The 27,422-nt window shown below is 38.4% G+C and overlaps 1 protein-coding gene across 8 annotated transcripts in view; it reads left to right on the top strand.

Annotated features, from left to right (window-relative positions):
- VMP1 (vacuole membrane protein 1) overlaps window positions 1-27,422 on the top strand; it is a 71,972-nt gene that overhangs the window by 28,718 nt on the left and 15,832 nt on the right. For 6 of the 8 annotated variants that reach the window (XM_069790995.1, XM_069791000.1, XM_069790998.1 and 3 more), the window contains 4 exons: window positions 1,291-1,458; window positions 6,218-6,349; window positions 21,035-21,115; window positions 24,941-25,057. In XM_069790995.1, coding sequence (XP_069647096.1) covers window positions 1,291-1,458; window positions 6,218-6,349; window positions 21,035-21,115; window positions 24,941-25,057 — 498 coding nt within the window. Of the gene's footprint in view, window positions 1-1,290; window positions 1,459-5,691; window positions 5,731-5,801; window positions 5,982-6,217; window positions 6,350-21,034; window positions 21,116-24,940; window positions 25,058-27,422 lie in introns of those variants that run through there. The other 2 variants (XM_069791001.1, XM_069791003.1) reach the window with 2 other exon arrangements.

Here is a 27,422-nt window from a genome sequence, read left to right as displayed (position 1 = left end):
GAAGCCTGCAGGGTCCTCTGAATATATCTCTGGCTCCTGCATTTCAAAGTGAGCTTTGGAAGCCTTGTGCAGGGGAATGGCTGTGCTGAGGTCTGTCACACTTTCCTTCGTTATTCTGTAATGAATTTAGCTTTGATTTGCCTGGGGGGTATCAGGCTCCCTTATTGGTCTAATAAAACATGACTCATCTAAAGAAAAAACATAGAAGAAAATTGTTGACAATATGGTTCCCAATGTGATGTCAAAATCCATCAAATAATAGCAGAAGTTAAGGTTCGTATAAATTGTTCTGCATTTAAAGAAAACTTTAAAATTTATTTAAATCTGTGAATTTATGAAAAGACCTTAGTTTAACTCAGTACTTTTTTTTGTTTTCCTTCTCCTTTCCCAGACAATGTTTCCCTGACCTTTTGCTAAGTGATTTCTTTTTTAGCTACAATGTCTAGTGTTCAGGCCATAGTCTATTTGAATTGCTTCTTGCTCCTTTTGTATTAAAATAATGGCAATTCTTTCAGGATTTTAAAGTATGTAGCAGTTCAATTCTTGAATAGATTTTTATGCTAGTTTTATTTGGAGGTCTGTCTAAAAAAATCTTGTAAGATGGAGACTAGAAGGAGTTCAATTATATGGCATTTAAATAATGTTTAAGTTTTGAATTGTATTTCAAACCATTTTTAGCAAACAGCAGTAAGGTCACTTTCTTGTATATGCAGAAAAACTGATGCAAATTAAGCAACTGGTTTATGGAGAAGTATCCCAAAGTTAAGAAGGTCCGCTCTTAAGGTGTCATAAAGTCCCAGTCATTTAAAAAAAAAATTAACATAAAATTTAAATGCCTCCATCCTCTAAAAGCAACAGTAGAGAAAACACCTGCTCTAATAAAGCTGTAGGTCATAAATGCCTTGAGGAGAACATTGTAAAGTTTTGAAATTTTTCCTGTTTTTTACAAAGTGAGGATTCTTATTTCACCTTGGCAACCTCATACTACTGTACAATAGCATGGCAAAAGCTGAAAGGCTCCTTAGCATTTTTAGTGGATCACAAGAAGGATTTTTTTTTTTTTTTTTTTGAAAGAGCATTAATAGCTCAACATTGCACTTCAGATGGTGTAAAAAAAAAAAACCAAAAAAAACCCTCAACATTTTATATATATAACATTATTAATGGCCAAAGTGAGAAACACTAAGTTTTAGCCTAAGCTCCTTGCATCAGGGACAAATGTGGGTTTTTAATTTTAACTTTTATTATAACTAACATAAAATGCATTTGAAATCACTTGTGTTTTTTCAGGGTCCACACATAGCATCAGTTACTCTTGCTGCATATGAATGTAACTCAGTTAATTTTCCTGAGCCTCCTTACCCGGATCAAATTATCTGTCCTGATGAGGAGACGACTGAAGGATCCATCTCTTTATGGGCTATCATCTCAAAAGTTAGGCTGGAGGCCTGCATGTGGGTAAGGTCTGGTTTATAAAACTTAAGCACTTTTAACTTATGCACTTAATTTCTGTGTCCAGCAATACACAAAAATTCCTGAATTAGCAAAATAGTGATGGCTTACACTGCCAAGAGTAACATGTATGTTTGCAATGTGAATAGATGCCTTCCTGATCAACCTTCTTGCCCTGGATAATTTTAATGTCCTCTAAAGAGAAGTAATAGGGTATTACAGGGCTATCTTATCAACTGCAGTGTTGACTACTTTTCTAAATGCTAGCAGAGAATGCTCATGTACTTCAAAGCTGTTGATGTAAAAGGTAAGTTTCAGAAAGGGTATCTGCATCCCAAATGAACTTGCAGCTGTCAGGTCTTGCACTGCATGCAGTTAAGTGATAAATAATTTCAAAAATTTTGAGCCTGTAACTTGAGTGAAGTTGCAGTTACGGATATGAAGGACTTGGGCCCTAATATCATAGCTGAAATGTTTTTCTGGGTTGCATCAATAGATTGGATTCAATAAAAGAGTGTTATGTTGCACATTTTTATGTATTTTATTTCTGTTTCTCTGCCTGTTTCCATCATGGCAAACTTTTCACTTAAAACAGGAAAAGCAGGGTAGCTTTTAAGTGAATCAGGATCTTAGGAAATGCTGTCATTGGAACTTCCTTTCCATTTTCCTTTTTTTGCCCTCTGCAGCTTTTTTATATAAGTTTGATTTTTGGAGGATTTTGGTCAGCTAAGATGTTTTTTTCATTACATGTAGATTATTTTGGATTGCAGTTTACACAGATGCATCTGCTGTGAACCGCATGCCAAATTAACTTTATTTTACTACTGACTTCCTGTTCTAGCAGATGATTTAATTATTAAATTCTTGGTTGTCCATTTCAAATGTAGAGAGAGGAAGTTCTGAAAATACATGGTATCTGATGTCTGCCCTTGTATTCCTTCTAATGATATGAAAAGATACATTAAGGCAACTTTGGTCATTACCACAGCTTTTAAAATTATCAGCAGCTGTGTTACTTACAAAAATTCCAGTTAGGTTGTATGCATTACAGACTAAAGTAATGTGTAGCACTACCAGCGTCACAATAGTAACAGAGAAATTGGACTTACAGCCCTCTCAAGAAGCAAAGTACATCTTAAATTTCACACTTTCTAATGAGGGGACAGAATTGCTTGAATGCTACATAAGTAGCTAAACATACAAGTACTTGTATAAGACCGTAAATATAAGATTTCCTTTTATTTTCTTCCTCGTCCCCCTCTGCTTAAGTTTGTTTAATGGAGACTAGAGTAATAAAAATGGCATTTACAATGACGTTTCTAGGGTTGCAAAATAAAAATGTAGCTCAGGGTAAACATCCATTGCTTAATCCTCAGCATGTAAAATAACTGAACTATGATGAGAATTAAGTAGTTTAGAAATGAGTTAATAGAGTTGCAAGGATTGAAAGCTTGTATCCTTCTGAGCAGCCATGAGGGAGAACAAATAGTACCTTCAGCCTCTCATTTGAGCTGCATTTCTTAGTTCAGGCTAGGGAAAAGACAAGGGAGTAGGACCAAGCCGGAACGTTTGTATCCCACTCTTTCTCCCCCCTCTTTCTTTCTTCTCGCCTTCGAATTCATTGTCAGCTACCTTTTCACTGAACGCTGTCTCCACTAGATTTTCCCTTGGGAGCATCCTCTGTCTACCAGTGGTGTCTAGTGTAATGTTATGCTTTCTTGGAATGTTTCATGAGTACATAAACATTGCTTGCTAATTTCCTGTAAGCCAAATCAAGTTGGCAATTGCTGCTGCTTCTTCCAGTATGTTTCTTTTGTCCTAATTCCAGTTCACTTTTTATGGAAGCTGTTGAAGAAACTTATTTTTGATTCTGTCACTCTTAAACCAAATGTCCACTTAACAGGAAAGTTACAGTGACTTTCAGAAAGTGAAAAGGCTGATTATTGCAAATCAAAACCTTAGTAAAAAAGAAATTTAATTTATTTAATTTTCTGCTTTTAAACTGTAATCAGGAATATTAAGTTTAATTCCTAACCTTGGTATGATTGAATGAGCTCACAAAATAGCTTTTTTTTTTTTTTAATGGGACCAGCAACTTCTAATTAGATCTAAAACCTGAAGTTATGGCAAATACTGGATAAATGCAAGAGAAAAGGAATTATTAGATGTATACAGATGTGTTCTTAATGCAGCACTTGGAGCCCTGTGAAGAATATGTATAACAACACCACCAGCCTGTTTCCTTTAGACTTGTAAGGTGAAATTATGTTGAAAGGCTCCAAAGTGAAATCTGGCCAATCTCCTTGATTATTTGGAGGGAGACAGGAGGGTGGTAGCAATATAAGTTTTCATGTGAAATGCTGAAAGCAGGTCAGTCCCAGTGGGGACTTTGCAGACCTCTGACTATAAAGCTACCCAGACTAAGTATCCTGCAAGGTTTGAATGCGGGGATTTATCTGCACAAGGGATTTGATTCAGATCACAAAAACATCAGTGGCTGTTTCAGCCAACTTAAACCAGGTACAGTTTTTTTCCAGAGATTAAAATCATTACTAGTCCCTTGCATGTCAATGATAGCTGTTTTTGCTGATAATGAGGGTTACGAGGATTAAATATCACTGTATCTAAGGAATTATTAGGTGAAATGAAAATGATGCTTTTTTTCAATCACTGTAAAAGTTGGCTCCACCAGTCCTGGCCTGTAGAAGGACTCTCAAAAACAATCTGCTAGGTGTATGCCAGTTTTCACAGCCTTCCATCCCACAGGGACAAGGAATTCAATAGTGCCCTACATTTTTAATGTGTTGCAGCTTTTTTTGTTTTTTACAAGAAATAAGGGGAAAGAATAAAAACGTTTAATTGCTCAGGATTAGCAGAACAGACGGCCTGTGTCCTGACCAGGATAAAATCTGTTTAAAAGTCTCTTTCTAGTGGAGTAATTTCCCGGTTTCCTTTTCTGAATGTATTTGTGTAAAAGAATTTTGATTAGCTTTGCCTTTCCAATTTGTTGTTAGTCCAAGGAAGCTCCATGTAAAACTGGCATTCGAAGTTAAATGGTGAAAATGGACAGCTAATGTTACAAAAAGCAGTTAAATAGTTACTGGTTTGGATCCCTTAATTGCTTCTTTTTTTTTAACACACTTAAGGAACCTATCTCCAGCAGACATGAAATCATATGATTTTTGTTGCACTTCTGAAATGTTTTGTAATAATGAGCATGTGACTTATCCAATTTAAAGAAAGTTCATGTCCAGTACACACATGCAAACCTCTTCCTCAGTTAACAAAATGAAGCCAAAGCAAATTGGCAGAGCCTGGAGAAGCAATGTGACTTTTTGTTCTTGCATCACCCTGAGAACATAACCTCAAGTTAATTTTTGTGAAACATTGTTGCTACTGTTTTCAGGCTTATCTTCCCTTGTGCCAGAAATCCGCAGATTAATGAAGTTCAGCTTGTTGCACTCGTTTAAATTTTTTCTTCTGTGGAAAACAAGGGCATAAACATATGAGGCTGTGCACTTCATATGCTTAAACTGAGAATTTAACAGTTTGGGTAACTGCGGAGAGCGGCGGTATTGAAAACCACAACCTGTTGATTTGGAATATCCACAGCAGCTGGAATTCTCCCTTGCTTGCAGCTGCACATAGAGCGGGAACAAAGGAAATTGAAAAGCTTTTGCATTGCTTCAAAGGAATAGAAAAGCATTTGTTACTCGCTACTGACCCTGAGAGAGAAAAGCCATCTGCATGTAGCTACGTTTTAGCACTTTTCCAGTGCGGTGCCCAACTATTGTGCTATTTACCTGTCCTATATTTAAACCATTCTGAGTTTAGTCCGAGTTCCTGTTTCATTAGCCTCTGTTTATCCATATGTTCAGTCTTAGCTGTCTCTCTTTTCTTTTCTTTTTTTCCTTGGTTAAGCTAAAGTTGCATTTACCCACAAGATTGAAATGAGTCATTTGATGTCCTGAGAAAACAAATATAATTTTCCTGTGGTGAGAAAGCAACCATGCTTTCATCTTGGGTTCCCTTGGCTTGCTTTATTCCATCTGAAGGAGAGAGAAAACTCGAGATCAAGCTTTGCTTAACCTTATTTTCCTTGCTCATAGCTGTAGGAAAACTCGAGCCTGTTTTCTAACAAACACTCGCACAAAGTCTCATGACTGAACAAGTAAACTACGTGACGGCACCGGGGAGGAGTTCCCAGATTATTCTGAAGGCCGCTCAGGAGCGAGGGCTGTCACATGCCGGCGAATGTGTCTGGCATCATGCGGCGGGGTGAGATGGCAGCGCTGTGCTGAGTCAGGGATCGGGTCGGATAGCAGGGCCCCCGTGCCGGCTGGCTCTCCGGCTGCGGCGCGGCGGCAAGCTCCAGCCTCCCCACCGCGCCAGGCGCAGCTGGCCACCGGCTGCGGAGCTCTGCCGGAGCTGGGCAACGCGCCACTCTGCAGGGCCCCGCGGACGCACGGATCGTGTCGTTATGACCTCGCGGACCGCAGCTTGGGAGCCGCTGGCTTGCGAGCGTGATGGTCTGTGCCGAGAGAAGCTGAATTCGCTAAACAAGGGCAGGGGGAAAGCGGGGTTTCAAAGGAACAGCGTTATGTTTGAAATCGGGAGGAGTTTGACCTGGTGGGTAAAAGCAAGCTTCTCAAAGCAGCTGGCCTCATCAGTTCTAATCGTTTGAAATGTCTACAGGGCTGCGCATATCACATGTTTCCTGTTTAAGAATAAACACGAAAATAAATCAGAATTATTCTTTTCCCAGGGTGCTGGCACAGCCATTGGAGAGCTGCCTCCATATTTTATGGCGAGGGCGGCCCGACTCTCTGGTGCTGAACCTGATGATGAAGAGTACCAGGAATTTGAGGAGATGCTGGAACATGCAGAGACTGCACAAGTAAGAACAGTGCAAAACAACAGAATTAATAAAACACAGAACAACTAGATGGAGTAAATAACCATTCCAATGAAATGGGAATGGGCCAAAAATCGGTTGGTGTGAGTTCACAAGGGACTTCCCAGGGATGGAAAAAGATCCTCCGCTGGGTAGAGATACCTCTGGTGATGGGAGGACAAGAATGCAGCTTGTTGAAGCACATACAATAGTGCAGCCAAAGTACTTGTTACAAATACCACGTTTATTTAGACTTCCAAGAACAGCACAGTAAAGGTAGGGAGAAAGTGGGCTAACAAACCAGTGATAGAGGAAGTGCTGTTCCGTAACCATGGTTGTTATAGCTGCATTTAAAGCCTTCCTGGGCCGGGAGATGATTCTCAGTCAGCTCATCCCCTTCAGGTAAGATTTGCCTGCCCTGCCACTAACACCTTCAGGGGCCAGTGCGTGACCCATTCATCAGCCTGAGGAAACATATTTTTCCTGATGTGAAAATGCACCCAAACTGCTCTGAATCCGTTTTCGTTGCTCTTGTCATTTATTTTATTGATGGATTAAATACTGCTTGTGTTACAGCATAGTTTGCAACTGATGCTGTACATCAGTCAGATATTATTGTAGGTAATTTTTCATTCAGGTCAGGAGTTTGCATCCTGTTCACAAGTTAATCATAGTGTTTTAGAAGAAATTAAACTTTTTATCCTCAAACTACTTGCCACTGAATTTCTCTTCTGTATTTTTCCTTCTTACCATGATTTGTCTGCCACTAAGCTGAAACAGGTCATGAGACTGCTATGAAAAACCCAGCAGATGCTATTTACCATGCACTGCTGTCTTTGAACTGTTCTGCCAGGGTATTTTCTTGATATAAATATATACTTTTACTTTTTTTTCTTCCTTCTCTTCAAAAAATGGATGAAGCTTTTCTATGAAAAGAAAGTGGTTTGTCTGGAAATACTGAGTGCAATCTAGTAATTCTAACAGTAAACCCTGTGTTTCCTGAGAGCCTCCCCCTACTAGAAAGTTCCAAAGGGTTTTTCTGCTATTGTAAATAGAAGAATTTACTGTTTCTTTTAAGATGCAGGGAAGGGGGGGGAGGAAATCTGCTTTGTCCTTTATTCTATCATCAGTCTTTGCTTTGCAAAATAATCTCTAACTGTTTAAAAATCAAGTCGTGTTGAAAAAAAAACCAAAACAAAAAACAACCAAATGAAACCAGTCAAATGCATGACTCGAGAGCTGAAATGCTATCTGTGTTTACTGAAACTATCCCAGCAAATTATATGCGTGTACAGTTGTGGGAGCAGCCAGAGTTGGTTTCCAGAATGCACAGTAAGATTCTTGGGAAGAAAATTTTTGCTAGAGAGCATTTTGTCAGGACAGGCCAAAATATAGCTAGCTGTATTGAATGCCCTTAGTAAACGAATGGCGTTATGTAATTAATTAAGAAAAATGATGGTGTTATTTACCAGTACTTTTGATTTTATTTTCTTGGCAATTGAATTTGGATTGAAGCATGTTGTTTTGTGGATGGATGGCCAGGAAAAAAAAAATCCTTTTAAACTCCACTTGTGGTTTGGTTTCTATAAAACTCTTTTAACATGAGGCTTTGACAATCCGATTAAACTGTATTGCACTCATAAAACTGACAATTCAGTTTTTTCCATTTGCTAATATGACTTCCTTTTTGCTTTTGGCTTCAATCGTGTTTTTGCTAGATGTCTGTGGGAGACAGGCCTGCCTTTTCCTATGACCTTGAGTAAATCCCAATCTTCAGCATAGCTTATCACTCTTTGTTCTGTAATTGCTATTCACGAGCAGTTATGATGTCTATTTTTAAATTGCTCAATAACAATTTTCATTACCTACAGCAGCTTCTCCCACTCTCCCACGTTGAAGCCTTATGCTTAAGAAAACACGGGGGATGTGACAAGTGTCTTATGCCATGGAGGCTACTACAAATGTTTGACGTCAAATGACAGGAGCCTGCTTTCAGCATAAAGGTCTCGCTTCATCCTGCCTTTTTGAAAGGCATGAAAATGGGTGTGTTAGATTTTGAAGAATAGCTTCCCCCTCTACTTCTGCTGAGCTGCTATATGCCTACAAGGCAAAGCCAAATGGTTTGACGTTTTTGCCTGCGTGTGTTTTGTTCAGAAAGCTTGTTGCTGCCATTTCTCAAAAACAATGGTAATTTTGAGAAACAGATGAGGATCTTCTATGGTGAGAATAGACTATGAATATAACATCCAGCCTGAAGGATCTGTGAGGGGGAATGTGCTTGCTAGTTTGGCACTTTAAAAAACAACAAAAAAAGGAACCTAGAAGGACTGAACAGCAGAAAGGTTTAGTGCCTCGTTCAAAGTTACACAGAGTAAAATACTATTTACTTTAAAGAGTCTGTCGATGGATTTTTCTGTCATAAACCTCAAATCTAAGTGACCTGTCTCCTCGAGCGAGGTTTTGAGAAAACTCATTAGCCTGCAGCCGACGTGCAAGTCCGCCTTGTACTTTCCATTAGCATCCTTCAGAAAAAGCCCCTCATTTTAAAGGAACACTCATTCTCCTTCCTGTGCGTCCCTGCGTGTGCGCGCCAGGGAGTTAGCCCCAGTTGCATAAAGGGAGCGTCAGAGCTTCTCTTGTCTCGTGGCTGCTCTTATTAAAATCGAGCCACTTTGCCCTGGAGAAGGAGTGTGGTTTACAAGCAGAGCTCTTTTTTTCTCAGAGCTCCACACAATGCAGAGCCCAGCATGCTATAGGAACAGAGCAATTCAGTCGGATTTGTTAATACTTAAGGCAGTATTTAAAAACTAGGAATGTTTGAAACGGTATCTCAGTTGCTGTTAACTCTCTTCCAGTCGAATTCCAGAGCGAAGGAGTTTTTTATCAGAGCTGCCCTTTTAGTCATGGGGAGTATCTCCAGTGCAGCCGTTCAAACCAACCTCTCAATTAGGGGAAGTGAATCTACTATTTAGTGCTGGGGCAGCACATTGGTAATAATACAGTGCAAGCATACTTTTGTAGTTTCATATCTACACGCACATGTGCAGGGACTCTCTTTTGCCCGTTTAATAGTTGCTGATTGTTAAGTATTCTCATCTTTTCTCTGTCATGCTGAAACACTTAAAGCTGACGGAGGTTTCTGGTGAAAATGAAGCTTTTAATGCCAGCTTCCCTCAAGGTACTTAGTGATAATGCATAATGCGTGGGCTCTTGCTGTATCCTGGTACTCCTTGCTAGGAGGAAAAAAGTATTAATATCTTTGCTGTATATCTAATCCTTAATGACTGTAAGTGTTTGGATTCATTAAGTGGCATATTTTTAAGAACTAATGATTTACACATTGGGCTTTGCTTCTGTGCAGCATTGCTGCAGCCAAATTTCCATGTAAAAATATTTTCTAGTTGCCTATGTTACTATCAGCCACTGCTGTTTGTTTACTTTCCGAACTGTGTCCTGCCTCTGGAAGAATACAAACTTGGAAAAGGGTTAAATCCATAGAAATGCTGAGATGCAGCAGGACTGGTTTGTAAATGATTGAGTGCCATCTGCACACTGAATGTCAGTTGTTGCTGGGACCTGTTTTTGACTCCACTGAACCTTTACTGGTTGTGGTTTGTCTGGCCATCACATGACTTCTCTGAAAATTCCCCCTCCCCTCCATTTCCAGTAAACTGTTTGAACAGGAGTGACTCAGACTGAAACCAGCTTCCCTGTAACCACAGGGCTTGTTAAAGAATTTGTCAACGTGGACTCAAGAGGGTTTGTATTAAACTAAGCTGCAACTGCTTCGGTTTGCATTGCGTCAGGAGTTCCACCGAACAACTTCCTGCTCGCTCCGAGAGTCGGCTTCTTGTCTGCAAGGAGTTAAACTGATGAACTTTTGCGATAGTGACAGTTAGACACATGTTAAACCCATCTTCCCAGCATTTCTGAAAGGTCTGGTGCCTTGAGCTGGATTGCTTTTCCACATCTTCATGTGGGGTTTCTCTTTGCAGAAGCAGAACAAAGTACGGTACCACACCCAGCCATGGTTACTCCGAGAACCCAGCACTGTGTTCTGACACGACACTGTGACTTAATTCAAATGGAATTATTGGGTTGAACTAATAAGCAAAATGTTACTTAATTAGCAGTGTAAAATAAGACGGCCAAATTAAAAATGGATCTCTGCCGTGATTAAGCTAACAGCTAGTATCTGATAAGTTCCTGCTTGAAAAGGATTCGCCGGCTGCTGGCTTCTTTAATCAAAAGGTTTTGAGTGTATTCGGTACAAGAAAAAAGAAGTTCAAGCAGACCGCAAGCAGGTTTTTATAAAGCAGTTATCATAAAAATGGAAGTGGTAGAGTCACATACAATAACTGGAAAACCTTGAGTTCTTTTTTTTTGCTTTCCCAGAAATAACTTGTTTAAACCCAACATCAAATTCCGTTCATAATTTCTCTTGCTCTGTCTTCCAGTCACCCCCTTTCCTCATCAGCTTCCTCTCTTTATTAATTGTGCCGTACAAGAAGGAGATTGCTGGCGTTCGGTCTAGGCTGCCTGACGGGTGGCCACCAGGAGGCTTGTCTTCACACACTGCATTCCTGAAGTTTGATGCCTGCGTTTGTTACTATATGTCGGGGAGGTATCTTACCCCATTTATCTGGGCACGTAATTAAATGGAAATTCAAAACTAATCAAACCTTGAAGCTTCACTTTAGAAACTTCCTACGAATGCTATCGCTTGAGAGTGAGATGGCAAACTGGCAGTGAACTAACAGTAGAGTGTGGTGGGGTTTTTTTCACAGGCAATATAACAAGCCATCAATATACTAAGTAACAGCTTAGTTTTAAATTGTTCTCCAAAATTCCTGAGTTGAAACAAGCTTTGGAATGAAAGCTTTAAATAAAGGAACTTGTTATAGAGGAGTTCCTGAGAAAAGAGGTAGCAAAGAGTTAATATAGGCAGAGGGTAGACAATAGGAGCTATGAGTAACAAATGTGTAAGCCACCTCCTTGCTGGATTTCTTTGGACACTGGCGAGAGAATAGGGCAGTCTTGTGCCTGCATTGTTCTATTCATTTGCACACCTGCTTACAGATAAGGAAAAAACAGCAGTGAGCATTACATTACCTTTGCTAATGGTAATCTAGAGATGACTTTTTCACATTCTTCTTTGAACGGCTCTTTGTGATAAGGTCTGTTCCCTAAAACTCCTTTACGTGGCCCTCCGTCATTTTAGTGTTTAGTGTGTAAATACATAAATTGGAAATTATCGAGCCACTGAAGAAATCTGGATTACTTTGCAATGTTTTCGCTCAATATTAGGATATTAGCTCAGAGGAATTTTTTCAGTAACAAATCTCTAACTTTACAACAGAAATGAACCTTTTCAGAAAGAATGTCACCAAGTTTACTAGAAATCTTACAGGCTGGATTTGCACTGTAGTTGTGAAGAAGCAGTTAGTTGAACTCTGCCACTGGATTTGCATGCCCTGTTCTATGTGTGTCGGGAATGCTCAACACCAGTTTCTAAGGGAAAAATTTGGTCCTAAATACTTGATGTTTCACTCCCCTGTATTCTGAGAAAGACCAATAAATGATCAAAAGTTTGGGTCAGATAAGCTGCTTCAAAAATATTTTTTCAGGGAGAGCCTTCAATAACTGATAGAAATTAATTATGGTATCATAATCAAGAAAATGGCTACTTTCCCCCCCGCCCTGCTCCAGACACTGTTTAAATATCTATGTTGTACAAGAGTCTGGTATGCAGACCACTTCTCTAAGCTGTCTGGGAACCTCTGCTACTTCTGAGGGCGAACAAGCGAGAGGTATGCTTAGCATTGCACATCTGCTGGCTAGGCTGAGCAGGAAGACTTGTGTGTGTAAAAGGATTTGTCAGCTGCGTAAGAAGTTGCTCACTTTTATTCTACAAGTATTTTTCTGTGCATGGGTTTTCTTCCTTAACTTAGAATTAAGTTCTCAGTGGAGGAACAGTGTATTTTTTTTTCATCGCTGGTGACTTTGGCTCTGATTTGGCAGAGATCGAAAAGGTCAATCTATTTGTCTGGTTATCAAAAATTGCTTCCTTTCTTGATGATGGTGGCTAAAGCAAAGCAATAACTTGCTTCAATCCAGCAATCATGAGCCCTTCCTTACAATGTCTGGATCTTAAACTACCCGAAAATAGGACTCGATGATTTGTAATGGATTAAAAAAAATTGACAGTATCCTGGAATTGCTCGTCACGCCACTGTAACTCGGTCGGCAGACCTGTGGCCGCAATAACTAACTGCAGTTGTAGTTTTGAGATAAATGAGCACTTGCTGTGCAGCTGCAATGGTATTTTAGGCAGCCAGCACGTTGGTGGAGGCAATGCCAGCATACGCTTTCAACTGTAGAAGCAAAGGCTGGAGAGGTCAATGGCTGATGTGTGGGAACCAGAGTGATAGGATGTTCGTTTCCTTCATTCTTCTCTCTGTAGGTGGCTGCTAGTATCTCATTATGGAATCGCAGAAAAAAAATCATCCTGAAAGGGACCTGAAGCAGTTTGTAGGCCAACTTTTTGCTCAGAGCAGTGTCATCTATGAGATCAGCTCAGGTTCCTCAGGGCCCTGTCAAGTCTGGTCTTGAAACCCTCCAGGACTGGAGACTGCACAACCTCTGTGGGTAATCCCTTCCTGCGTGACTGTCCTGACGGCCTTGCGGCTTCGCTGACATGCCAACCTGACAACTCTCTTCCATGAAATAGATTGCAGGATCTGCTCACTGCCAGATCTCCTACAAGATGTGAATAGAAAGTAGTTCTTTAGCAAGCAAAGAAATACTAAGTTTTATTTCATGCACCACTATGAAATTGTAAAGTATCAAAGGGGATGTGTTGCTTCATGCTACTCCACAGACCTGAATTGAGGAGTAGAGGTGGCAGGGGATGTGGTTAAAAGGGGTAGTGCTTAATAGGACAGATTTGATAAGACTGAAAGGATGTGCTCCTTCCTCTTCCTTCAGACTGTTTCCTTTAATTGTGTGTTATTCTTTACAAAATTTCTTTATTCTTACAGTGTGAAGCAAAAGGACTTTCTATGTCGAAGTCTGAGAGCTTCAGTTCTAGTTGTGGAAAATGCTGGCATTACGTTTGAGGGTGCCTACTAACTCGTTTTGCTCTATAATAGGTGTTCATTTCGGTATATCACTTCCGAACTTGAGCATGGTGTTGGATTGTAAGTCTAAAATCTTGAAACTAAAGCTCCTGAGATGGAGTTTATTATGAAGAAGCATTTATTAGTTCTTCCCCCAAGGTCTAGTGGAGAGGGAGAAGTGAGGGAAATAAAATGTTCTTACCATGGTGCAGTTGGTTAATGAAGTGAAGACAATACCTAGAAGTTCCTAAAGCTAATGGTCTGTTTAATCCAGAGCTGATTGGGTTCCTTCCTACTTGTGTTAGTGGGAGGTCTTACTTGCCGTATAATGGATCCATTACTCTGAAGTTTCACACTTTTACTCCAAGACAGGTTAAAATTAAATGACCAAGGAAAGCAAAGCTTGCTGTTAGAATGAATGCTTCAGTCTGTTACACTCTGCTCCTCTACAACTTGCAAAGCATTCAGCTCTGCATAGGGCTTGCTCTATGGCTTCTTGGGTCTTTCTTTTCTAACATCAGTTTTAAAATCCGATTATAAGGACAATCGGTTTAACTGTATTTCCTATGGAAAAACTTCAATTTTTCTGGCACAAGAACTAATTGTAGTTACTCATATGTCTGAGTTTACAAAGTCCCAAAGATGAGCATCTTTCTGATTATCTTTGTGGATTGCAGCATCACCCCTTAACACGCAACCAACCTCAAGAATTTGAGCACAAACAGATGTGGAAATAAATCTCTGCATTTCCCTCAACAGTCGGTATTCTTGTCCTAGGAAAGGCTAGCGGAAGAATTCACCTGTATATTTGATTTCTTGTTGACTTGAGATTTGTATGTAGTACCTACTGTATGCTCATCCTTGCCTACAAATATTCTGAATAATGGCTTGAAGTCTTACTAGCTTTAAGTCCTCAGATCTCTGACATAGTCTAATAAATGAGGTTTTGTAGGTACTGCTCTCTTGTCTTTCCACAGTTCTTTGGTAAAGCCTGTGAAGTCAAGGGCCCTGTTTCATTGCTGTTCAGTCTTCTCCATATTGTAGTTTCTAAAACGTTGTTTGCATTTTCAGCATGGATGTATTTTTCTCTTGTAACTTTTCCATGGTTGCCCTGTTCCTCTTCCAGAATTTAATGTCTCAGAAAACCCAGACTTCTTGTGAAGTGAAATTTATTTCCTTCCCAAGCTTAGAATTTGACCCAGTCCTCTTAATCTGGAATGTCTGTCCTATGCCTATCGTATGTAAATACCTTTTATCAAACTTCAGTGCTTGCTTAGATCTGCCACCTTCCCTTAGCTGCTTTCAGTAATCCTTGAAAGCCTTTTTCAAGTTTGTCTTTTGACAGCCCAGTTTCCAAGACAGGGCCTTTCTTTCCCAGATTTTCGAGTGAGAAGTAAGTTTAAACCTTACCTCTCACACCCTCTTCTCTCCGGGCACCAAGACAGAAATATCCCCTTTTAGTTTGCCCCTTGTTTGTATTAAGCTGGAAGTATTTTTGAGAAAGCTAGAACAGAGATGCAGGGCCACAGCCCTTTCCGCACACGTTTAGATGTTGAGAGTCATCGCAGCTGATGGAGTGGGAGATCAGTGCCACCATGAACCACTATCAAAATATTCCTGCTGGCAACTTACTGGAACCTTACTCATGAGATCTGTTACCTTTGATGTCTTGCAAGAGAGGTATGAAATGGTTTCGTCGGTCACTGAGTAATGAATTATTTGCAGTGATAGGCAATGACTATCAACTGTATCTTGATCTCTGTTCTCCTCATCATAACTCCGGGTTGCTGTGTTGATCATTAAATGTCATTGCTGATCTACTGCTTTCTTAGCATGGATGTATGTTGTAACCTCGCAGCCTGTAGGTAGCTATCCGACTTCTTTAAAACTGCTCTTCTGCAGTTAATACGTTATTTCAATGAGTTAATAATTCTTCCCAGTCCTCTGAAATTCTAGAATTCATTGCCTAACCACAAATGGTCATTCTCCCATAAGTTGTGTTTGATTCTATTGTGTTGTAATAGAAAGCCAGAAGAAACAAAATATTGTGCAGCTCATTTTTAACATAACTCAGATTTTTACATAAAAAGGAGCACTGTCTTTGTAGGCAGCTTTTTAAATGTGAAGGAATTTATAATTTTAATAATCTGGGATGGTAGCTTCATACATCATCTTCAATCTTTGGAAAAAAATGTTCTCTTCAGATTATTATCTTGATAAGTAAATGTTTCTAGTAAGAAACTATTATAACAATAGTATAAATTATACTCAAATCTTGAAGGATTGTCCACTTCTTCATCACATGCAAGTTACACTTTTGCCTCAGGGGAGTCTGCAGGCAGTAGGATGAATACTTACCTCTACAGCAACCGTAGTATTCTCCTTGTTCGTAGAGGACCATCAAGGTGCCACACATTCACTTCAGATCCCTGTTTATGGCTTTGTATTTTTTTTAATGTTCATTCATGATCCTGTTTTTATTACAGTAACCAATCCTGCATAACGCCTCCCAAGCCTTCCAGAAATTTATTTTGAACTTCTTAAGGCTACCATCCGCTAGGTAATTATTATCTTGCTTGAGCGATTGCATTAATACTCACATCAGACTTTCCCCTGATCCTACGTTAAGGCACTGTCTGTTCTTACTAGTAGAGAACGCATAGATTATGAACTTAAGATTGAATTTAGTCTCATATATTCCTTCCCTTCTTTACTGGCCTTCCTCTTTGTGCTGTATCCACCAATATTACCAATATATTTGTAAAGTGCGTGACGTGTTTACAGAAAAAAAAAATTGTGATAGAAGAAAAGTTTCTCTGGGTCTCAAATCATTCAAACTGTGGATCATATCTTTCAGAGATGGACAACTATCATCCCTGCTGCGTGCAAGGAAGAGTGGGTTTGTGATAGGGAGTCATAGTTTTCTTGATGCTCCTAAAAACTGATTGCAACTTCATGTTAGAAAATAAATTGTTATATTACAGAATCGTTATAGGCCCATCTGTGCAGTCTTTCAAGAAAATATCTTCTGTCAAAGTCTTATGGGTTGTTTCTCTAAGGACTGTGGGATTCAGTCCAATGCTGATTATTCAGAACTCCTTGGTAACCATCAACTAGTTACTTGCTATGGATCCATCAACAATCTCTGCTCTTAGAGATTAAGAAAAAAGAGGCTTCACAATTTCAATGCAAACAATAAATTGAGACCATTCTGTTTTCTGATAATAAATCAGTGTGTTACAGAAGGAAAAGAGTAAAAATTGATTTTTTTTTTAATTATTTTTTTTTCTTGAGCTTGTTAACTAAATCTAGTTAGATGTTCTTCGCTCAAATACAGAAGAGCTTGTGCAACTTACTTTACAATGAAGGAGAAAGAACAAGTAGAGATTAAAGTATAAATGGAAATAAAATAAGACAGAGGGATGGGACGAAGCCTTGTAGTTAAGACAAAATTGTCCATTCACTCTTTCAAGAAGGAGGGCTTTTTTGTAGGGATAAACGGTCCATGTTAAGTTAGACTCAAAGCTGTACCGTAACGCATATTTAAAGGAGGAACATTGTGGTAAGTCTTAGCAGCAAAACATGTCATTTCTCTTTACTATCCCTTTAGGTTTGGAGGTTTGGGAGGGGTTTTTTGCTTTTGCAACATGTAGTAATGAAATGCTGGTATCAATAAAATGTGCCATTTTACCGAAGGCAGATATGAAGCAAGCTTCCTCAAGCCGCCAGCTGAGACTTGTGAATCAGTATTTCAGCACTGACCTTTTTATGCCTCTCATTTCCATTCCAGTTCTTGAGATCTGATGATTAACCCAATGAAGTAATGTTTAATCATTTAACCTTCCTTTGCCTGTATTGTAGCAGTCACAGGAAATCTATTTCCAAACCAAAAAAACAAATCATCTTTGAAAGGGACATAGTGAGCTAAAGTATCCTGAAATGTTATAGAGAATGAATCATATTAGCTGAGAGTCGAGTCCAGTCTAGATACTTTAATTTTGGGGGAAAATGTTTTGCCTGTAAGTAGCTGAACTTTTATGTCTTTTTAATTTTTTATTTTTTTTTAAAGCAGTAAGTTATGAAAGTTGTTTTGCTTTTATTTCAAATGCTTAAAAAAGTAGAGAAAAGATTGTTCCCTGTGCAGGCTTTATAACAGAAAAATTATATTGTGAAATAGGTAAAAGTTGTGAAACTGATGATTGTATTCTCTGAGAAATGAAACTTTTAAGGTTTTTTTATTATTGCAGATGTCGCAAAGATTTGACAAATGAAATTTAAGGAAGCAACCAAACAGAAGTATTTCTGAACTTGTTTTCATTAAAGTAAATGTTGAGACTGCAAATGCATAGTTTTATTGCACCCTGATGTGTATATTACCATGCAAATTATTCATGGCTATGATTACACTAGATCACAGAAAATAGGGGGGAAAAAAACCCCTTAATTTATATCTTTTGGCTTATTTAGAAAGTTTGAAAAAGGAAGACAAATCAGAAGTTCTTGACTGAAATTTTTAGAACTTTAGCTGTGCTTTCCGTGGAGTACTTTGTAATAGACAATGAATGTAAAAAAAAAATTAAAGAAGAAACAATCTGAGTAATAACTTAAAAAAAAGAAATTGTGAATTCATAAGGTAAGAAAAATTGCCCCAATGTTGGTTTGGGGTTTTTTTGGAGACAGAAACTTGTTACACTTTTTTCAACACTTTCATCATTGGTCTTATAACAAAAATTGTATGTTTTTAGCTGGAGGGGAAAAAATTAGTTTTAAGGCAGCCTTGAATTTTGCAGCAGTCTAGAAATGTGGGTGAAGGAAGCTGTTTATTTTTAAGAAATTTGATGAAAAATGGTGCACTGTGCTTACACTAAGTTAATACAGTCAATCTATATATAATTATAATAATATATTTTATTAAACCAGTTGTGCTGCAAGCGTTAGTTTATAGGTCACCTGCTAAAGAGTTTTTTTCCAATTCCAGCTTGTGAAAATTAGTGCAACAGTGTATTAGCAATGCAGTCTAAGATAATGGGTAAATATGTTAAAATTGGAATGGAAACAACTTCCCTTGAAATATATCATGGACCTATTTGAATACTTGGATTTTAGTGTTTTATTTTAAAGATACTTTACAGTGAGATTTATGGAGCTGTGAAAAAATCTTTATTGGCTTATAAAAGTGAAAATATTGTTCTAACCCCACGAGAATTGTGAAATGGTGAACAAAATAGGAACTGAAAATATCATGGTCACATTCAGCTTTGTTGTAGAGTACAGGGGGAGACATCTTATGAAATTCCTATATAAGGCACTACTTTTTCAGTTCACCTTTTCAAAGACCAAAATCTGTTGTTGAAAGGACAATGTTACTGTTGTGCTTTAGCACGCTTTTTCATTTTAAATTAATTTGTAGAGAAATTCTGAAGACACACTTCTACTTTTGTATTTGGTTAAGGAATTAGAATACCTGTTGTCTCCTTAGTGTGCTGCATTTTATTTCCTTTGTTGATAATTGTGTGATCACACTCTGCAGAAGAGTCTTGCATCCTTTTCAGTTCATGTCCTAAATCCTCAGTGGCACCGAATGTGTACATTAGTGCTGACCTGTACTAGTGATCATATATTACCTCATTTCAGTTTTGTTTACTAACTTGGAAATAACAACGAGGGAATTTTAGCTTGAGAAGGAACTGCCCTCAATGTTGCAAGATTTTTGGACTTGGTTCACTGCTAAATTATCACTTTTTGTTGTTTATAACAATTTGTGTCAAAATGCACTCTTCACAGAAAAACATGAAAAATTTTACTTTACTTGTCATGTAGGCATGTTCTAGACCTGTTTCTACTAACAGAAGTTCAAGTGTTTGGTATCAGCCTCACTGGGAGTAGGTTTTAATCACTCATGCATACTGCATGTATCCTAAAAGTTAACTAGAAAAATATCAGGAACCAGTTTTCAGAAAAGAGGGAATATTTAATCTATCCCATTTTGCAATAAGACATTCACGAGCCATGGTGTTACTGCTGGTGAAAGTTAGCAAATTCACCCCTTATAGAATATTCTAAAGGGTTTTTATAGTCTCCTGTGGTTAAAAAAGTCCCACTGTAAGATGTAGGAAATCTCATTTCCTTGGCATTTTTCTTTAAGTTGAAGTATTTGGTTTAATTTGGGTTCTTTTTTCAAACATGAAGTATGATAAATAAAATTATTCTATCAATAAGAATTGTTTGGGTTTGAGAATTTAACTATTTTTAAAGCACTGTACTGGAGAAAAGTTAGGACTTGAAAAAGGGGTGTAAAAAGCTAGCAAATGGCCTTATTAGGTTTTTTTGGTTGGTTTTTATTTTTTTTTTAATCTGGCATAGAAAGTTATGTCTGTTCTATAGTTCAGAATTTAAGTAATATGCAAGAATATTGTCAAGTAATTGTAATTTACTTGCATTGGTGTATAGTATTGAAGGTTTCAACAGAATTGTAACAAACTTAAAATTGCATAAATGTAATTTTTCTGGATTATCTTGTAGTTGCTTTAATCAATAATTAATGATATTCTAAATTCTACACTTCACTATTGAAGTGTAGAATTTAGAATATCATTAATTATTGATTAAAGCAATTTCCTTGTGAAATTTATCTGATAATTTTCTACAAAATGTAAATCAGTGAATATTGCATTGCTACTAGAAAATCAGCTTTTTAGTGCTTATTAAAAAAGAATTAATAATTACTTTTTAAAGTTTGCTATTACCAAAGATACTCAGCTTTCTATAACTACTGTTGCCAAGCCTGAATAGATAACACTGACCCTGTTTTTAACTTTTTGGACAGTTTTGCTTCAAAAGAATTTTATTCTCATGTAAATTCACTTCTCACATTCAAATAAACTGCCTGTGAGAATCTTTATTTTTGCTCTTTAAAATGTATACTGTGTATTTGGTAAACTTTGAGACTCATGTTTGAAAGCTATGATGACAAAATAAAAGGAGGCAGCATGTTGTTTGTAAACAATAGCTCAAAAGTTATATGGTCTGCCACCTTTGTTGCTTTTAAAGTATTTTAGATTCAGCTGTGTGGATTTAATGAACTTCACAAGTCTGTTGTAGAGAGTACCTGGAATTAGCTATTTTGATTAAGGTCTGAGGATATAATGGGATTATTATGTTCTGTCTTTGTGTTTTGAGAAAGTACCTTTTTAACATTGTAAGTGGTATTGAAGGAATTAATTCCCTTTGCTTGTTTAAGGAATAAGGTATAAGCAGCATTGGCATTTCAAAGATATGGGGAAATGAATACTAGAAAACCTGTTTCCATAGTCGTGTGAACTTAGTGCCACTTGCAGAGTTTTGAAAAACAAAACTCAATACATGTGGGTGGTCAGATTTTCACAGTGAGCATTGTGAATTTCTCTCTCTTCCCTCTAAGCCCAGACTTTCAAACTGGCCTTTTTGTTTTAAAAATTCTCCCAATTGCTAGTTAGGAAATCCCAAAGCATGGGGGACAGTGAAATCACATACATTTTGAGGTGTGTTCGGTTTGGATTTTGCCTCATTAATACTGTTTTCTTGTTTGCAGGATTTTGCTTCCCGGGCCAAACTGGCTGTCCAGAACCTGGTGCAGAAGGTTGGGTTCTTCGGCATTTTGGCCTGCGCTTCAGTAAGTTCATTTCAGTAGCAGAGGGGTTTATAATCACAAATTGCAGATTGAATGTATTGCAATTAATGCTGTGAACTGTGACTTGGTTTTATATGAGTCCATATGGGTCCTCATGCCTTCTTTGCTATTTCTGTGTTCTCTGTGGTTCTTAGAGAAACGGGATGGTTGTGGTACTGGCAAATACAATAGCATGGAGAAACTCCAGTCCTAGATTGGTACCAAACACAGTGAATTCTGCATAAAAGCACAGCTAACAGTTACTATCCCTTCCTTCAACTTCACCATTGGGCTTCTTGACACTGGTTCTCCTTGGAAGATAATGAGTTTGGAATAGTTCTATTTCCTTTTTAATCCATCAGAAAAGAACGGTGCAGCAAGGGATCCCTTTTTTCAAAAGATAAAGCAATTCACTCCGTAGTTCAGCATGGTGTGGTGAAACCCGATAAAAACAAGTCAGTTCCCTAAAGATGCAGAAAGCTTGTCACAGTAAGGAGGACTTACAAGAGACTGAACTAAGACATTTTTTAAATTCAGGAAGTTTCTGTGTTTCTGTTTCAGACCAGGGATGCTCCCTGCATTTGATGTTGAGGCCACGTCTTCTCTAAGAGAGGCGTATGCCCACTGCTGCTCACCGCTCTGCGTTAGTGGGTATTTGGCAGATCAGATCACGTGCCAACTGACAGTTACCCTGTTGGGACCTTCCTAGCCCAGATTATTAGCTAGCAAGATATAGGCAAGAGCTGTATTATTACCTATAGATTCTGCAGGAACCATATTATAATTTCTTTAGGTGTTTATGTACTAGAGCTTACAGTGCTTGACATCTTCAAATCCAAAGATATACACAGACTGAAGAGTGGAAAACTACCTGTATAAACCCTAATTAGGACATCCCTCCATAGTAATTCTCCCAAGTCTGCTCTGGAGGTATCTTTGGGTCATTAGGAACCCGAGAGAGTGGAATGAGGAAGCAAGTTTCAGAGTCATGGCTATACAAACTACTTGTAGATTTTTTTTTCTCTCTAAGCAAGAGGTGATACGTGCATCTCCACTGATGCTATTTTAGTGTTTCAAGTAAGATAATACTGTTATTTTGGAGTAGAAAAATATTGAACCATTTGAGGTTCAAATCTCTCTCTGGAAACTTAATGAAAACTGGTCGGAATGATGTGCCTTACTCTTCCATCCCACACACAAATGTGGGATGTGATGTACAGAAATGTGATTACAGTGAAGAGGGGAAGTGTAGGTCCCCTATGATCCCATTCTTCCGGAATAACCACATCCATTAGCCAGCTGCTCAGCTAATGAGATATTAACTCCACACTTGCCTAGCATCTCTCTTCGTTTCCCAAGTTGTAGAGATGACAATGCTAACTATTTGCTCAAATGCAAGTAACCTGTGTTAGCTGGGAAGAATTAATCTGATTATAGTTGCTGGCAGGCAACTTCTGTTTACTAATCTGTTGAACTCCCTTAATGTTTAGAGTGGAGCTGTAGGTTACAAGCTGTTCTTTAAATGCTTCCATCCAGTAAGCTCTCAGACTGCTCCTTCACTGCCTCTGACTCATTAGTCTCTAGTCACCATCTTGTGAGACACCGCCGCACAGGCTATTCTGTCTGTCTTGTGTAATCAGAACGACAGCTTGTAGGTGGCAGGATGAGTTACTGGAGTGGCTGGACAAGGTGAAGAGTGGATAAATGGAGAACATGAGGAAGGAGTTGGTAAACAGGAGAGGGGATGTGTAAACTCTTCCTAGTTCCTGCTTAGTAATACTTAAACATTTGCTTAACTTCTTACCTACTTGCTGCACTGTTCTGCAGCACACTCTGAGCTCCAGCTTCCTTCTGCTTATATAGGCTGCCCCAGCTTGGGGGAGGGATGAGGAATCATGAATCTACACAGTACGCTTGAGGATTTGTAATGTGTTTACAGAATAACTGCAGAGTAGCAGTAAAAAGGGTGAGGTTTAACGTGGCAGGGGCACTAAAAAAAGCATAGGGATTCGAAGCTATACATTTTTGTCACACCTGTAGGTGAGGAAGGCAGCCCGCCACGTGTGCTCCTTGCGTTTGTATGTTCCCCCACGAGCTTCAGGGCTTCTCTTGCTTGTTGCTGCTTCTCCGTATGCTAGAAGGTGTCTCCTTTACTTGCCCCCCTTATAATTGCAATCTTACTTTTGGATTTTAAACAGTATTTTAGTTGGGTGTATTTTTTATGATTAGAGAACTTGCTCGTCAAGTGGTGATGGCTGTCCCAGCTGCAGGTAGTTGTCTGTCAAGCAGTGGCTTCTAAATGCTACATAAAACCACAATCAAATTGAATTTAAAACTTTGCAAGTTTATCCAGTGAAGTCAACTGAATTGAATGTTGTTTAGTGGCAATAAGAAAGCCATATTATTGTCTGGAGCTTATTTGCTACATAAAGGCAGCTCTGGGGAAGGAACAAAGCAAGAATTAGCCCTGGAAGATCCTTGCTGTGACTTGTGAGAATTTGCCCTCCTGTCTTCGTGGGCTTTTTTGGCAACCCTTAGTACTGCATATGTATGTTTTTTCAAAAACAAACAAAGAGAAAACCTCACTAGCCTGCTAATATACCCTAATGTGGACTTGTTGAGTAACTTTTTGCTGCGATATGTTTAATGTATTAATGATATCCACAGTTACCCCTACCTAAAGCATGTTGCTCCCTCCATGGTAATAGTAATGCAGTAATTAGAACGTACTGTGAACTTACAAAAAAAAAAAACCTCCAACCAACAAAGAACATACTTGAGACCTAGAGCAGACTTGGCTCAGAAGAGCAAAATTATCTGGCTGTGGTATAAGTAAATAATTTACTAGCCTCCTATGCCTAAGACAGCTGTCAGAGGTAAAGAATCATTTTAGTTGAAGTGGAGCATGTTTAGAGACCGTTTTGGGGCATGATTAGAGACCGTTTCAGATTTCTTCCTATGCAGGTGGTGTTGTGGGTGCTCATAAATTTGAATTGCTAGTCTATAACAGCTAAGCATAACCCTCACAAGCTTTCTCACAGATTTCAGATTTCCATTCTGTCAGCTGCAAAGTTGCCATCTTTTATGGTCTTTAACAATCTACACTGTTTGTTTGTTTGTGTAACAAACCAACACAAATACTGCAGGATATTAGCCCAGTAATACACTGCTACTGTGAATTACACATCCCCATGCGTTCACTCAGACAGTCTGCCCTTGTACTGCATGTGAAGTGTGAAAGGTTAGAATTTGGATACTTTCTTGGTTTAATTTCAAAAATATTTTACAGATAGTATCACAATACCAAATGTCAAGCCAACAGTTTAACAATAAAAAAAATATTTTAATTTTAAATGAAATGCATATGCTTAATAAAATCTAATCAGTGTTTTTAAACTGGATACATATGACTATAAATGCCAGTTTTTAAATGTACTTTCTCAGATGGAAGTCACTGGGGATCATTTTGAACACTAGCTTCCAAGAGTGATGTGCTTGTCAGTAAGAAAATTTGATAAATCACTCAAAATGGCTTTGCTGTGGTTTCTGTGCATTTCACATGGAAAACTTTTTGTTAGCTTTTTTAAAATCCATGGGTAAGGAGGGACCCTGAGAATGGAATTGTCTGGGACATTGTCTAGCTTAATCCCAGAGACTTAAGTTATGTGGTGCGACATTAGCATTTTTGTAAGTATTAAGACACAAGAGTTTTGGATCAAGTTGAATAAGGGGAAAATGTTCATTTTTCAAAGTTCCAACATCTGTCGTGTTCCTGTTCGTCTAAGTAAGTGCTGCAATTCATGAACTTCTTTCCCTTGCACTTCATAGATTCCAAACCCTCTGTTTGACCTGGCCGGGATAACATGTGGACACTTTCTGGTTCCCTTCTGGACCTTCTTTGGTGCAACCTTGATTGGGAAAGCAGTAATTAAAATGCACATCCAGGCAAGTACTACACCTCCCTTAAGGCTCTGGGGTGAAGACTTTTTTTTTTTAAACTGTTACACTGGGTTACTTCGTAATGAATTCTGGAGTCTCCCTTCCTGACCTGAAGTAATAGAAATTAATTTGCTGCAAAGGATTTACAATAAAGGATCTGCTAGGCTTCTTATGTTCAAAACATAGGCAAGTGAATAATTTATAGCTACAAACTAATGAGCTCGCTGCCTATACCACTCAGGAAATTGGTGGTTAGCCAAGTTATTTACCTACGGTTTTTACCAGACTGAAAGGACTTCGTACTCATAATGAACTTGCCTTTTTGGTAACAAATACTCATTTCAAAGAGCACTGCAACTAGCCTTTACCAGTTAAGCGGCACTTTTAAATGCTGCCTTTTATCTCAGTTGAGTGTGTAGAGAAAACCCCACTCCTTCAGGCCCTGCAGAAAGCAGTCTGAGGGTATGTCTCTGGGCAGATTGTCCATAGCTTTCAAGCATGGTTAGCGATTTTTGGTGTCCTCAGACTGTATTATTTTGAAATAGTCTGATATCAGAGTATGTCCAGTTTTTCTTGCGAACTCAGAGCCTTCCTGCATGTTCTGAATTTGGCAGTCAGAATCTCCAGTTGCTTTCCAAAATTTTGAGTCTCGCTTTTAAAATTCATCACCATCTTCTCCAATGAAGGATGAAGTACTGATTCCCAGGCGATTCTTTACCGGTGGCAGTGTGGTTAGTGCTATGTCATGAACTGCATCGCTCTATTTGTAATGATTAGAACCAACGTTTTCAGCTGGGGCTTTTTTAAGCATCTCCATAGGACTGGTGCAGTGCCTGTAGCTGTGTTGCTTGGAAATCTTTGCTGTCACTACATTAAAATAACAGAAGCTATTAGTAGTATAAAATTACTTGATTAGTACCCTCGTCAAGCTGCTTAAACATCTTTCTTTCGCCCTGAACGGAAGATTTCAATCTTCAACCCTTTTTTTTCTTCCCGTCTTTTTGTAAATGGTTATTTTACTTTGCCCAGTCCTTAAACAGAAAATAATAAATAGGTCTGGAAATTCTTTCATTCGCTGTGATAGAACAACATCTTCTCCACACTTATTTTTGTATTATCTGAAATTTTCTGCTTTCAAATCTGGGTACTGTTAGAATTTGTTGTGGCAACATAGAAAAGTGAAATAGTATTTGTGTAATATTTCTTTTATTATTTTATTTGTCTTGTTTAGCTAGCAGAATGTTTGCTATATAATTTATAGTGCTCCACACTCAGATCAAATGTAAGTGAAAAAATATTTCCCAGTGTCTTGTACAGTTGGTAAATCATCTTATTTTGTAATATGTTTAGCTATTAGAATTCTCTCTTCTGCGACACTTGGTTTCAAGCGTACTGTTGCGCAGGAGCCTTGATTTTTGTAGTGATCTTCCTGCAATTTGTAATTTAGGAAATATAAGTGTCATGGAAAAGGCTTTTAATGAAATCTTGCTCTAGACAGGAAGCGAGTGACTCTGGTACAGTGGCCGTCCTGGAGCTGCTTTTCACCGGCCTCTTCCTCTGGACCACAAAATCATTTTGTGTAGTTCTAGTCAACATCCCTTATTTCCAGACTAGCGAATGCAGTTCTCATTAAATCATGTTTAAATTGATTTAAGGAGACTGTGGGAACTGTTTGTGTGTGTATACGCAGCTACACACAGTCTTGCTCACTCTGCAAATTAACAAGCTGTCAAATATGACAAAAGTGGAATTAGCAAAGGCTATTTTAACAAAATTTTAACTTGTGTTAGAAGAGAAGGGAGTGGTAAAATTGTGGACATTTGGATTTTCTGCAAAATAAGCCATGTGTTACAGAAGTTTCTTTTATTGAAATTACTCTGTTCAAATAAGACTGTTGCATTAGAGACCGTGACAACCTAAGTTTTCTGAACAGACAGGTACCCAATGGCTCTTCCTTTGTTCTTCACTAAGTACTTTTTGTTATGCTTCTGTCTGAAGCACATGAACTAGGGGACTAGAAGATATATTATTTTTCATTTCTGTGATCTTTAAGTACAAGTGTTTGTGTAAGGGGATGTGAATTTTTCTGCATAGCGATGACTGTTTTTCCATTAAAACATTGTTGACGGAGTAAAGTGACCTTGAGCTTCTGGGAATTTAGGTTTGGGGAGGATGCGAACGGTTCGTAACATAGGCTACAAAAACATTGCAAGAAATGAAATCTGTGAGGAAATAGAGTAATAAAGTAAACAGCTTTTCTATCTCCTGCCTCTTTTTGAAGAGTATTGAAAAATAAAGATCTTGAAAGAAAAGAGAGGGGGAAAACTATGTGCAAGTGCTGGAGAAGCTGTCTGGTTGGAAAGGAACATAA

This window comes from Haliaeetus albicilla, chromosome 9, assembly GCF_947461875.1.
Source record: "Haliaeetus albicilla chromosome 9, bHalAlb1.1, whole genome shotgun sequence".
Lineage (NCBI taxonomy): Eukaryota > Metazoa > Chordata > Aves > Accipitriformes > Accipitridae > Haliaeetus > Haliaeetus albicilla.
The sequence above is the reverse complement of the archived record's forward strand: the minus strand, read 5'-3'. Positions and strand labels throughout refer to the sequence as shown.